The sequence below is a fragment of the Perissodus microlepis genome, chromosome 16 (assembly GCF_051167445.1).
Source record: "Perissodus microlepis isolate ML-2025 ecotype Zambia chromosome 16, ASM5116744v1, whole genome shotgun sequence".
Lineage (NCBI taxonomy): Eukaryota > Metazoa > Chordata > Actinopteri > Cichliformes > Cichlidae > Perissodus > Perissodus microlepis.
The window spans coordinates 17,886,610-17,899,797 of record NC_140476.1 but is presented as its reverse complement, the minus strand read 5'-3'; the positions used below and the strand labels follow the sequence as shown (position 1 = coordinate 17,899,797).

The 13,188-nt window shown below is 42.8% G+C and overlaps 1 protein-coding gene across 1 annotated transcript in view; it reads right to left on the bottom strand.

Annotated features, from left to right (window-relative positions):
- anos1 (anosmin 1) overlaps positions 1-13,188 on the bottom strand; it is a 40,953-nt gene that overhangs the window by 9,748 nt on the left and 18,017 nt on the right. Inside the window, exons 3-7 of the mRNA XM_084954917.1 lie at positions 10,026-10,088; positions 9,506-9,728; positions 3,938-4,122; positions 3,495-3,624; positions 1,244-1,449 (exon numbers count right to left, since the gene is read on the bottom strand). Of these exons, the coding sequence (XP_084811043.1) occupies positions 1,244-1,449; positions 3,495-3,624; positions 3,938-4,122; positions 9,506-9,728; positions 10,026-10,088 (807 nt within the window). The remainder of the gene's footprint in view (positions 1-1,243; positions 1,450-3,494; positions 3,625-3,937; positions 4,123-9,505; positions 9,729-10,025; positions 10,089-13,188) is intronic.

Genomic DNA, 13,188 nt, shown 5'->3' with positions numbered 1-13,188 from the left:
ACAGGCCTGTGGGAAAGCCCTACTTATTAAGAACACATGTGGAGCTGAAAAAGGGGATGGTGGTGAGGAGATAGCCTTTAGGGCCTTAAGACAGAGCCATGTTATCAGAGCCTCCCAGGGCTTCTTCACTGTGTTTGGCTTCTAGCATTCCTCCATCAGCATGAACTTGATGAGTTCTTGTTATTGACTGTGGGTGTTTTGACATTCCTCTGCCAGCAGGCTGCTTTCAAAGCCCTGAGGTGCCAAAGTGGAAACCAGTAGTACATGTGTCAATAGGTGTCCGGTGTCTACCACCTCTATCTCCTTTGTGGCACATCTGGTATGCATTTCAAAAATTAATTCAGGAGAAGACTCTATGAAAGCAGGTCTGGACTATCCAATCTTTTGGCCGAGTCTCTTAATGACATCCTCCTGAGCCACATCTATACCATATCAGGTCAGATGCTAATGGAAATATTGTGTAAAAGCTCAAACAAGTATTCCATTTTTGAGAGCAGCCAGTGATCTTGGTCATGTGATTTATGTGTAATGTCTACGCTTAAAAAGATGCCAAAGAAACTCTTGTTTCTGGCTGGTACAAACAGCTGAGAGCAAAATGTTCTAGCATGCAAAATAAACTGCTCCAAAGAATAACAAGGGCATTAATAAAGAGGATCAGCACAATTCGTTCTAAATATGCTATTCATGTCATTATTAAAGAATGTCTTAAATATACTTTGCAATGATTGAAAAGAAAGTAATAAGTTAAGAATTTTGAATGCAGCTGGATTTAACAGCTAAAACATGTGTAAGAAAACAGATTTTTAAAATAACTACATTACACAATCAAATAATGAGCAGCAGAAAATGAAATGTACAAACATCGATATAAGAAGCACATACACACACCTTGAAATTGTGATTTATTGCTTTAAACAAGGCTATCCATCACACTAAATGTGCTTTCTCTCAAATCTTAAATCTGTGTTTAAGGGTTCTTTCATCAGCGTAAGGAATTAAAACAATCAAGAACTTATTGTATCACTCTGAGGATAAGTGATCTTCCCTACACATATAAATAAATATCATTCCGATTCCATGTTTATCTTTTCCCCCACTGCGGGCCCAAGCATATTTACAGAGTTGTACCGAAACTGGGAGAAAAGATGCTGAAATAATCTTGGAAGAGCCCTTGTAGTCTTAGAGACCGGATAAAGGAAAGAAAGAAAAAGAACACATCACTCAGACAGAGTGAGAAGATTACCCCATTGGTGGTCTTTCTCCTTTTCTTCTTGGATGGCACCATGGACTTGGTGGGCACGGTCCAGCTCCAGAACACTTTGTAGTGATGTATGGGGATATCGGGCTCCTCTGGCAATGTCCAGTTGAGACGAACTGTCACCAGGCCTTCCTCACCCAGAGTCACGTTGGTGACACACAGACTGCTCGGGCTGGGAGGGGCAGATGGATCTGAAGACATAGCAACAACGCAGACATAGAAACAACACTGTGAGTTGGTGTTGATTCTAAATACATCTGTTAACACTTAGAGATGGAAACAAACTGGACCTCTAGTTCTTGGATATGGCAAATCTTGGTCCAAGGCACTTTTCAGGTAGAAAGTATTACAACCCAAGATACCTTTCACCTCCACAGCTGAGCAGGGGAACACGCATGGCACTGTGCAAAGTAATTAGTCCCCTATTAACAATCTGTCGTGAGGTGTTATGACAGGTGTCGTGTCATTTCTATGACAGCGTTCGGCAGGACTGAGAGTACAGGTCAAGGGTTAACAAACACATGCTGCTCACTCTGGCTGCACGGTCCACACTTAGAATGCCAGTACTCCTACTAATATGCATGTGTCCAGCGTAAAGCTGGATCTGAACCTATCCGTATGTGCAGCGACCCAGCCTACTGCTGTCGGCCGATGTCAGCCTGGTGCAGGAGGACAGGCAGGGCTACATGCCAGATGACAGAGCAGAAGGGGAACGGTCTTTCTGTAATGAGAAAATGATTCATGCCACAACCCAGTTGGCTCTCCTCTCTCCTGCCCTCTCCCACCTGAAACACATTTAATCCACTCTAAAAAACACAATCGGACACATCGGTTCTCCAAACCAGCTGATGCTGGCCATGAAATATAAATAAGCAGTCAGCTTTTACAAATTGCCCTAACAAATTATAGTAGTGTGAAATTGCATTCAGATGATATGACCGAACTATATAAATAACAGCGGCATGACAGAATGGTCGGGACTTCATCAAAGCCGTGGCAGCTCTCATCAATCTATCAACATTCTCGCAGTGATTGGCCTGATTGGAGGTCAGCTTCCATTCCTGCAGCAGAATCCCACCTGGTCTGAAAGCCTTTCAAAATGCCTCGGGGAGCTACGGCATGACAAAGGATTGACAGGACAGGTCAACACACCAGGAAACACACTAATACGTTTTGTACTTGGTACCATTTCTAGGATTTGGCAGAACATGGTGAATACTCCACTAGAGAACAGTTTATGCCTTGTATATGTTTCACGATATACATCTAAAGACACTCAGCTCAAGGCCAATGAAGGCATAACGGTAAAACCTGCTGCCTTGCCAACAAACAGTATCTGATATAAATCAGATGCACTGTAGACACAGTGTTACACTCACAATCCTGTAATCCCTGAAGAACCACAAAACAACTGTCCGTGACTTTAACAAATGCCATCTGCAATACAACACGGCTATTTAAAATGTCCCAGTAGTAACACGGGATGCCATCAGAGTTCACTAATCTGTGGCAAAGATCTGAAATGTGCCTGGGTTACATCACTTTGTCTGGAAGCAAGACAACACTTGCATTCATTTGAAACCTGCTGTATCCTGACTAATTCAGACTTATTACATTTTATATGACTGTAAAAAGGGGAAAGCCCTGCTTTGAAGATGTAAGTAAAGATCTCATTGCAATACAGAAAATGAATGCTCTGTGCACCCAGGCACTCCTCATTACTCACATTCCACTTGGCATCAGCGTGAATTTCGTTTAGCTCGCTGGGTAAATGTGTGGAAACTTTGGACGGGGGACATTTATTTACAATTCAGGTTTAACGCAGTATATGAAAGAATTCAGCGGTTTTAAATCCCAAATTTAGTTTTAAATAAACATATTTAAACAGTCTAAGGCTATAATTCAAATTTAATAAATGTGTGTTTGGCTTAACCAGTCGTGTTTCAGTCATAATCAATTTGCTGTTGCCTAATGGAGCTGCGGGACTGAAGTGTTTAGGACACACAATACACGAAACCGAAAAATGTCTCAGTCGGTAATACAGAAGGCTTGTAAGCTGACATTCAGAGGGAATATTTACCAAATAGACCTGCTTAAAACACTTCCCCGAGGCTTCACCTGTTCCAAGGTCTCAAACATAACAAATGGAGGGAAGGAACCGACACACAAGGCAAGGCCACACACACACACACACACACACACACAGACACTTGGATATGCAGATAAACACACAGACCTCTGGAGGAGCGGAAGTGTTTGCTGGGTGCAGTAAAGCCGCGGGTCCCGTGGACATTGACTGCTGCAACTCTGAACTGGTACCATCTGCTAGCTCTGATGTCAGCCAGTTGGATGCGTTCCTCTGCAGTCTGAGGGACAGATGGGGGTGGGGGGAGCAAACCACAGGGGTCAGGGTTTACACAGGGTCACAGCCCCATGTGAGTGTGCTGCCACATCATTCATCTGTGTGTTTCTCATTGCCAAACTATCAAAGACACTGTGAGGAACGTGCAACCGCATGCTGCAGTGCAGAGCAGCAGTTTCGCAGCTGTGGCATGCTGGGACACGTGAAACTGTAAATTCATTCGGATACAAATGTGACGAGAAGGAGTCCTCGCACGACAGACTCATGCATTTATGGGATTCTCCAGTATTTTATCTGTGTGGTGTATCGGTTTCTACCTGTGCGACTGTCTGCCACTCCGTGGCATCATCCTCACTGGGATGAATACCGTAGTTCCAGCGGCGTTGCACCACATAGAGCACAGGCTCCACGGATATGTTGAACTTGGAGGACCAGCGGATCTCCAGCTGACCGGACGGGTGCTCCAAGAACACCAGCTCTTTCCTCGGCTTCAGAGGGACTCCTAAAAGTACAAGAAAGGATGTTGAAACACTGACAAGGATTAATATCACCACTTGTGTGGAACATTGTTGGAGAAATTATACGTGATATGTCTTGTTTTCCTCTCCTGACTAATGTAGGTTGGAAATATGAATGACTCTGAATTGGACAGATACAGATTTCAAAATGAGACATGATCTCATCGCAAAAGATTAAATACATGCTGCGGGTCAACAACGTCGTCTTTCTACTGTGGCAGATTGGGAGATTTCCTGTGTTTTAGTAGCTGCGTTTCTTAGTGATGATACACGCAGTTTGCATTTAGGTATGCTCTCTTTCTCTCGCTCGCAGACGCAAAATAATCCAGTACAAGCATCCGCGCACATGTATGCAGCGTTAATTTGCATCACTGAACTTTACATTCAGCCTTTCAGTCAAAGTCAGTGCGGCCATGTGCAATAAATTAGAGATTTATTAAGTGCGGGACCGGCCAAACATTCTGCCAAGTCAGACTGACTCTCTCAAGTAAATTTATTGCACTGGACACGTAGTGAGTTGTTGATTGAGCGTCGGGCACGGTGATAATGAGATGGAGATTGGAAAAGCAAGTTTGGAACTACAGGAGAAGGCCCAACACGTCCAACAGTTCTCCATAAATCACCTAGCACTTCAGAACATTATGTTGGACCTCTGTCGCTGCCGAACGGCCCACTGCTGCTTCGCATTTATGATCGGCATCACTCCACGCTCAAGGCTATCATGTCGGTAAACAACATAAGAGTGCGATTTGCATTCAGAGCATCTGATAAGATTATATGTCTATTCAGCCCCCTTGCAGAGCATGAAAAAGTGACTGATGCGCAAGAATCATGGAAGGAGGACCCCTTGAGTCATATGCATAAGGACTCAGTACTTTGTTTTGTCCCGTTGATAACAGCTTTCTGCATACTAACAGCTGGGGGTCATTGTGCTGTGGTTTCACAGCTCCACAGCAGAGCGTGCGCGAACAAACGTGTCATATTTCCTGCGCAATAATCAACACCGAGGTAACCGCAGCATTCCTCTTCCCCTTCTGTCTTCGCTCATCTTCCCACAAAGTCACACAAGTGCTCGCAAAGCTACACACGAAAATACAAAGACGCACACACGCCGCACGTCTCTTTGACAATACGTAGGAGGACAATTAATGCTTTTCCGTGAGATAACCTTCGAGACAGGTTTGGTCCAAAAAAATAAATAAAATAGAAAAATCACACTTCATTCTTTTTCTTCTCCTTGCCACACACTTACTCCAAATCATGATGCAACTGTTGCTGAAGCACGATCAAGGGTACAGCGTTCATTCATGTCTTAATCATGCCAACAATTACACTCCAGGAATATAATTCTCAATACTCACGCACATACTGTCATAATGACTGCCCTAATTACAGGGGGCGAGGAAAACAGTGTAAATACTCCATGTAGCACAATGATTTACAGTAATGCGAGGGGGGCTTGCGGACTGACTGACTTGTTGTGACAGCGTGACTATGGCTACATTTAATTAAATTCTGACATTCTCTCTTTTTTTTTTTCCGTCTCAGAAATAGAAAACATGCAAAACGTGCATGCTTGTGTCGCATGTCGAGCCAATTCTTCCCAGGAATGAGAAAAACTAGAGAGAACAATATGAAAATGAAAGAAGTATAAAAGGAGAGACTGTCTAATAAGCTAGTTATTTCTATTTCTATACGCACTGCATATTTTATATGAGGAACTTCTCCACAAATGTGGAACTTATTGGTGCATAAAAAAAAAATGGGAGAAGAAGAAGAAAGTTTGTTAAACATCAAAAGCCCAGGGGGTCCAGTGTCTTCAAGACTTAAGTTTTTTCTTTTTTTCTTTTTCTTTTTTTTTGGGGGGGGGGGTCTCTCTCAGGGACTTTGACATTAACTGGGGACCCTAACCTGAACACAAACACACACACAAACACACACAGCTGAGAGTGATCTCAGTGGGGGCGAAACGCTCCATTTCTCCCTGCTTATGTTTGCTAATGGCTTCCAGCATCAAGGCTCATCATGGTGAAGACTACATGCACACTTGCGCACACACAGAAACAATTACACTCTTGAAGGCATGAGCATCTAATTAGACCTTTAACACTGAGGACCGGGACAGGAATTCCATCCAGACTTTCACCAGAATACTTGGTGTAATTCAGTGTAAATGCAGCGCTGAAGGCGACCCATCATGAGCTCAGTGTTTGGGCTAAATCAGCAGGAAGGCTGCTCGATATGAAGGTCTCGCCGTGCTGTGAATGGTTTTCATTGACTCGGTCAGTGTACAGAAATTCTCAAGGTCACGCCAGCTTTCATCTTTCCCAGATTAGGGTGCTGTACACCTTTTAGTGCATGACATCCACCATGACGTCCCTCAAGATCAAATCAAATATAAATGCTTCCATGTTCTACTGTGTGCACAAGCTCAAACTGACATATCACATGCTCCTGCCATGCAATAGTAAGCGTGCTACACAGTAAACCATGCTTAAAGTGTGATTCAAAGCATGCACTACGGTCTATCAGTGGAGCGGTTCAAAGCTTAATTTAGACTCTCCTACCACCGCTTCATCTCCTGAACTTTGTTATGGCCTCAGGGTGCCAGCAATTGTGTGCTGACAGCGTATATAATGCAGTTCCAGCTCCAATCTTCTGAGTTCAAGGGCCCTGGGTTCTCTCACATAACGACTCAGCACCCGCGGTACATCAAGTCGCCTTGGGCAGCACTATTAAACCATTTTACTGGAGCAAAGATTCTTGGGTACATCTGTGTCTATGAAACACTCAAGCTTATCCTGCAAATTCAATGCTGAATATCCATTCCCATTTACAGCTGAAATGGCATGAGGGATGTGTGGGTGAAGCACAATGCAAAGAGATGAAATAAAGATTTTCAGGTTCTTACTGCAGTTGTCAAAAACCCTGCAAGATTATCTGTGTTTGCGTCACTGAGATTTAAAATAATGTTTAACAGGGAGGGATTAATTGGTTCAACGGTATTTATGAAAATTATGCAACCTGAAGCAGTTAATCATATTAAAAAACACGACGGCTGCATTGAACCGGTACCAGATATGAGACTCCACATAACGAACAGGAAAAGTAGAAAAGCAGCGTATGCAAGATTAGGCTGATGAACCGTGTTATGTAATCTAGTCCTTCTTATAAGCCATATACTCAGCAATTATTATAAATAATTAAATAAATAAAGACGGCACTGTGCAAAAGTTTTGAGCCACTTCTCATTTCTTTATATTTTGCTTCCAAGGAGACTTTCTTGCAATACTTCTCCTTGCAAAGTTTTTCTCCATTCCTTGTACTTCACCATATTTACAGTTTGTTTGTGGCTATGAATGATTCCATTATTTAAAAAGGCCCCTAACTCAAGGGAAGGACTAGTGTTGTGTCTTTGTTACTAGCAGACAGTCACAAAAACGCTTTTATTCTTCTTTAGTTGAATCTACAAAAATCACAATTTGACAGGCACAAAAAGGTGATTCTCCCATCATGGTGCGGAGTGTGTCCTTAAAACAAACAGGACACATGGAGGTGCAAAAAGGCCTAAAAAAATCGATTAATAATAATAATGATAATAACAAACGCTATCTACAGCAGGTGAATAATATCTGAAAGTCTTTAAAAATCGGGACCTGAGAGATGTCAAGAAGCCATTCTTAAGGAAGAGAAACAGGGAGAAGAGGCTGAGGTATGCCAGATTATACAAGAACTGAGCTGGAAACTCAATAAAACCTGTAGCAACAGGTTTTATGGAGTTTTGAATCCAAATTTGAATTTTTTCAAATATGCACCTTCAAGCTTGTTAGAATTAAACAAAATTTGCTTTTGCCTAATATATTCTAATTCCCTTCAAGTTTGCAAGTTTCAAGAAATCGTTGTATTTATTTCACATTTTTGTAGCAAAATAGAAAGAAATGAGGGATAGCTCGAGCATTTCCATAGTACTGTGTGCCAAGTGACTGACAGTTAGCTAATCTGTGCTTACAACCTGATGTTTAGACACTGTCCCTTAAGGTCTGTCAACCTTGCTGACTATTACCCTGTCAATAATTAAGTATTAAATAAAGAACAATGTTTATTAAATAACTATTTTTAGAGCCTTCTCAATTGTCATAGAGCATTTTAACTCTAAAGGAACGTTTCTCTGTTCATTGATCTCAAATGTTCTGCCGGCAACTAATTAAACCAATGCTGCGCAATCAAACAGCTTTCAAATTCACTGGATTTTACAGAGATATTTATAAAAATGTACACAAGACATCTGGAAAAGAATTAATCAGTTGAAATGGAACAGAAAAACATTAAGTCTTAGGTGCGATGTTTAATTCAATGTGAGCATGACATGGCTTCAACGAGCAGCTGGAACAAGCTGATACAAAATACCACTTAAAAGGAAACTAAATTGGGGACTTGGATGTTTAGAGTTTAATGTGTGTAGTCAGAACCGCAGTTAATTGCAAGCCTGAAACAAGCAAATAAAGGTGCTGATATATAAGGAAATCACAGACAGTTGTTTACAATACACAGTATGTAACCTTTTAATACTTATGTTCTGACTTATTATAAACTGCTATTAATGCGGCAATTTAGGAATGCGGAAGTTACGATCCTTAAGACTGCCATTTCTGACAAACCTTGTTTATATCTGTGGACAACATTTGTCAGCATTAGGCAGTCAGTTTATTTACGTTCAGGAATGATTTCTCTGATGCAGTCGCTTTGATTGTTGGTGGGAGGTCTAGTTATTCCAGCGATGCTCTACATTTAATCAGGCTTGACTGATTTGGTTTTGTCTGAATGATAACAGCGTCTTTGATTACACTTTGCTCTCCCACCAGTGGTGCTTCACATTTAAAGCATGGGAAAACACAGCAGGCTTTAAACGTGAAGCCGTCACAAGAAACGCAGTGCATTTGTCACCTGTATTAGTTACCAAAAATATACCAAGACATGTCTTCTCCTTTGTAAATCTTGTTAAATATTTCGGTAATGGAACAGGAAGCAGCGGCACTTAGAAGCAACATGCTGTGCCGCTCCAGCTCCTCGGAAAGGTAAAAAACTTTTAATGTGCCTTGCTGTGGTTGGAAAACTGCTTGTGTCGTGGCCGGGACGAAGCCAGGTCAAACAAAATGACTTGTTTCGAAATGGCTGCTTTTACTGTAAACCGATACCCCGGTTAGAGGTTTAACAAAGCAGCAGCTCAAGGAGTGTTTGCTGTTGTATTCATTAAACAACCAGGGGCTGCCAAATGAACCATATATGACTTCTTAAGGATTTACACGGCGATGTACTGTTGCAGAATACGATAAACTAATGTTTGATTTTATCTGCCTTCAGCATCACCTTTGTAGAGATTCTTTGGCAGCTGGCAGGTGTGGCCACAGCCATTGGAGCAGCACTTTTTGACAGCTGAACACTCTCCATCCTCCTCGCAGCTCTCCACACAGGCAGCTGCGAAGCCGCTGGCCTTCTCCGGGGCAGGGCAGTCACCCTGCTTCACTCCCTCCACAGACTTTAGGAACTCGCAGCTAGTGAGACACTCGTAGTGTTTCTTGGGAAAGAGGGGCTGAGGAAGAAGAGGGAAGGAGAAGGGGAGAAAAAAAATATAAGTCAGACTACTTTTTTAAGGCAGGGCTGTGAGCTAACAGTGATTCTCCTGTTTACATTTCTGCTCATGACTCACTGGAGCGGCGAGTACATTAAACAGCTTAGGCTCACAGAGGGTGTCGTTACAGTGCAAAACCAGTTGCTTCACACCCCTTTTCAAACTTTCCTCTTACTAAATCTTCCCACTGGGCCTGAAAAAAACCCCCTCAAAAGCTCAAAATCTGAGGCAACCGCAGCATTTGTGGCAGTGACATACCTCACATAAATCTTGGCACTGGTTTTCCTTCAGGTCCCAGGATTCCTTGCAGGGCTCCAGGCACTGTGAAAAGGAGAAGGGTGTCAGTTCTTCAAAGAACCAGCCACATCAAAGTGTTAGTGCTGTGGAGATGGTGCCTACTTGTGGTGGGCTGACAGGCACCTCGCTTAGGCACTTCCCCTACCACCTTTGCAGCAACCAAACACACCACTTTTTGCTACGGATAATGGCCAAACCGTCAAAGGGCACAAACAGTCCTCTACAAAAGCAGATATGGGAGAAAGTGTGTCTGTCAGGTGCAGGCTGTCTCTTAAAAACTCTGCTCTTGCTTGGGTTTTGCTTGGTGTAGGCCTTGACAGATTCTCTCTTCACGCCTTAACACTAGTAGCCTCCCATGCTGTCTACGCCTCCTTCTCGTCCTGCCACTTCCCCTGTACATGTCTGGGCTTGATACACTTTGGCACTGGCACTAAGCTCCCTACTTTTTACCGTGCTGAACAGAGAGCATTTAATAAATGATACACTTGGTTTAATGTTCCTGGGATTCCCTTTTTTAACACGCGGAACAAATTTACTGAATGCTCGAAATAGGCGCGGGATAAAAGAAAAACTTCAGCGTAAAGTGTAGCTCTAAGTCGTTTTGCCAAACATAATTCGGGATGATAACGTTTAAAATTAAAGTTCAGGATTCCAGTCAATACTCCTTTTTTCTTTTATACGCAGCTGCTCACCCCGAACGAATCAAATTCAATAAAGGTGAATGTAATATAACAAAAAGGTCCATGCGTGTCCGATAGAATCAGGCAGATCCCGCTGCAGAAAAAGGAATGTGTTCGGATTGGGTTTGAGAAAAGCTAGGGTCTTATGTGCTCTTGCTCCTGGCCGCTGAGAGCTGGTGTGAAAAAGAAGAGCGAGCTCAGTCAAACCGCTGCCAGGCTGCTTCTGTACTGCACTGGGAGCAGCCCAAACCGCACCAACGACCTGCCAAAGCCACTCATTCAACCCTGTTTAATTTAGACTCCTTCACCAGCTACAGTGCAGCTAAAGTAGGCACAACAGTACATTTTCAACGCTTTCTCCTACATTCATCATCTAGGACAGTTCAATATGCCGGCAAGTAATAGAGGCAAATATAACATGGATACCTGCCATTAGCAAAAGTCCACTTTCTGTTAGAAAAGGAGACCCCTGAATACAGATTATGAGAAGAACACAAAGAGTAAGGCACACAGAATGATTAAATCAGGGCACCTACTGTAGTGACTGCATTAAACACTGGAGCTGAGGTAAGAATTTTTTCATCTCAGGCTGGGAGCCAGAGTTTTAGTTATTACTCTTTAATTCACTCATTAGCCGGCTCTGTCATTATTATGCCATTGCCAGAGAACAGTTTATTTGCTTTTTATGGAGTGTGGTGGACGGGCGCATGATGAAACATAAACCTTGCTTCTGGAGGAGCAAGCTGCAATCAGGACCATGCGCACGTCTGCCAGCACTCTGCTTCTCTGCCGGGTCTCTCCTTTACCCAACCCTGTCTCAAGCAGCTGACAACCTCTGTGTGGACAGTGTGTTGAGTGCTAAACAGGCCATTTCCCGAGGGAGGAGAAGGCTGGGAGGGAAGGTATTTTCTTAATTACTTCATAGCAATATAGATATCACTCCAGCAATATAAAATATAAAGTGCCAAGAGGAAAAAATTGGACACCCTGTCGGGTTATGACAGCAGAGAGCTCCAAGAGAAACTAATGTGGTTTCTACAGAGCTGATCAGGTGAAACCGCTGTAACACCTCGGAGACTTAAGATGACATACGAGCTTAGCTGCGCTGTCCAAGTCATGCCTCATTCTATGCCGTTTTAAAATCATCTGCTATTCATAATATGGTGACCTTATATCATTAATTCTGTTCTCAATTATGTCCTGCGGGAGCAGAGGCTGTGGCGCAGCAGCAGCAAACCTCAGCATCCCAGGCTCATATACGAGCCCCACGCTGCACCAATGAGGTGTTGAGGCAATAACTGTGTGCTTCACCGGTGTCTAAAGGATATTCTGCCAGTAGACGCACATGTTAAAGCCCCCAAAATCCCTTCTACAAATCACTGAACATACACACATAAGCCTGGGGATCAAGCTCATTTTACTCACTGAACGATCTTGTGTGCATGGCCAGAATGCATTCCATTGACTTTTCTTGAGGATGAAACCCTCTCTGGTTCACCACAATCACAACTGCACTGAGTGAAAATAGAATCATCGTTACCCCGAGATGCTCAGAGCAGCATGCCAAGCAGCATGAATTAACACAGCACATTGCGTACCGTGGATATTGCAACACAGATCAGAATGCTGGCTGTGGGTTTAGTGTTGTCTCACCCTCAGTCTTTTTTCTTTCCTTTTTTTTGAAATGTAACTCTTCGGGGCAAAAGTTCTTAACTAGCAAAAAGCTGCACAGTTCTATTGGGAACTTGTTTTTGCTGTACAAGTGGCTGCATCATAAACGACACAAAGATAAGCATCTGTGTTGAGGCAGAGCTCCCTGCAGGTGTGCTGAAAACTGACAGTCTGTCAGCATTTCTCCACAGCCACACCTCCCAACCTGACATTTAAGGAGGGAAGATGAGGACCGACGACAGATGTCTTGCCAAAGCAAATAGGATGCCTGGATATAATTACAAAGGTGCGCTCATCAATCAAAGACCTGATTCCTATTTACACAATTTGGTGCTCAATCTAAACCATGTTACTGATGCTGCCAGACTAATCCTTTGGATGGGCCAAGACTTATTTTCTATAAACTCTTGTGTAATTTCTTAAAGGTGTGCCACCTCCACCCCATCCCAGGCTGGTACACACACACTCACCTTATTGAAACAGTTCTTCTGTTTTTCTACATTCGACTAACAAGCACCAGAGCCCCAGTTAAAAGCCCAGAAGGAGACATAATTGCTTTTAGGGTTGCTTCAGAAAGGGTGTCCAGTGTAAAAGTCTGCCAAATCAATCCTCTAGAGCTACTGGCTATGGTGACCTTTTGTGAATAAGAAAAATGAAAGTAGGTTCATTTTTAAATGCATTGATTTTTAAAAATGTTGTTTTGCTGACCTTTAGTCAATGGGAATTCTTAAACTAAATATTAAATACAGCAAAAAAAATCCCAACTCAACTAA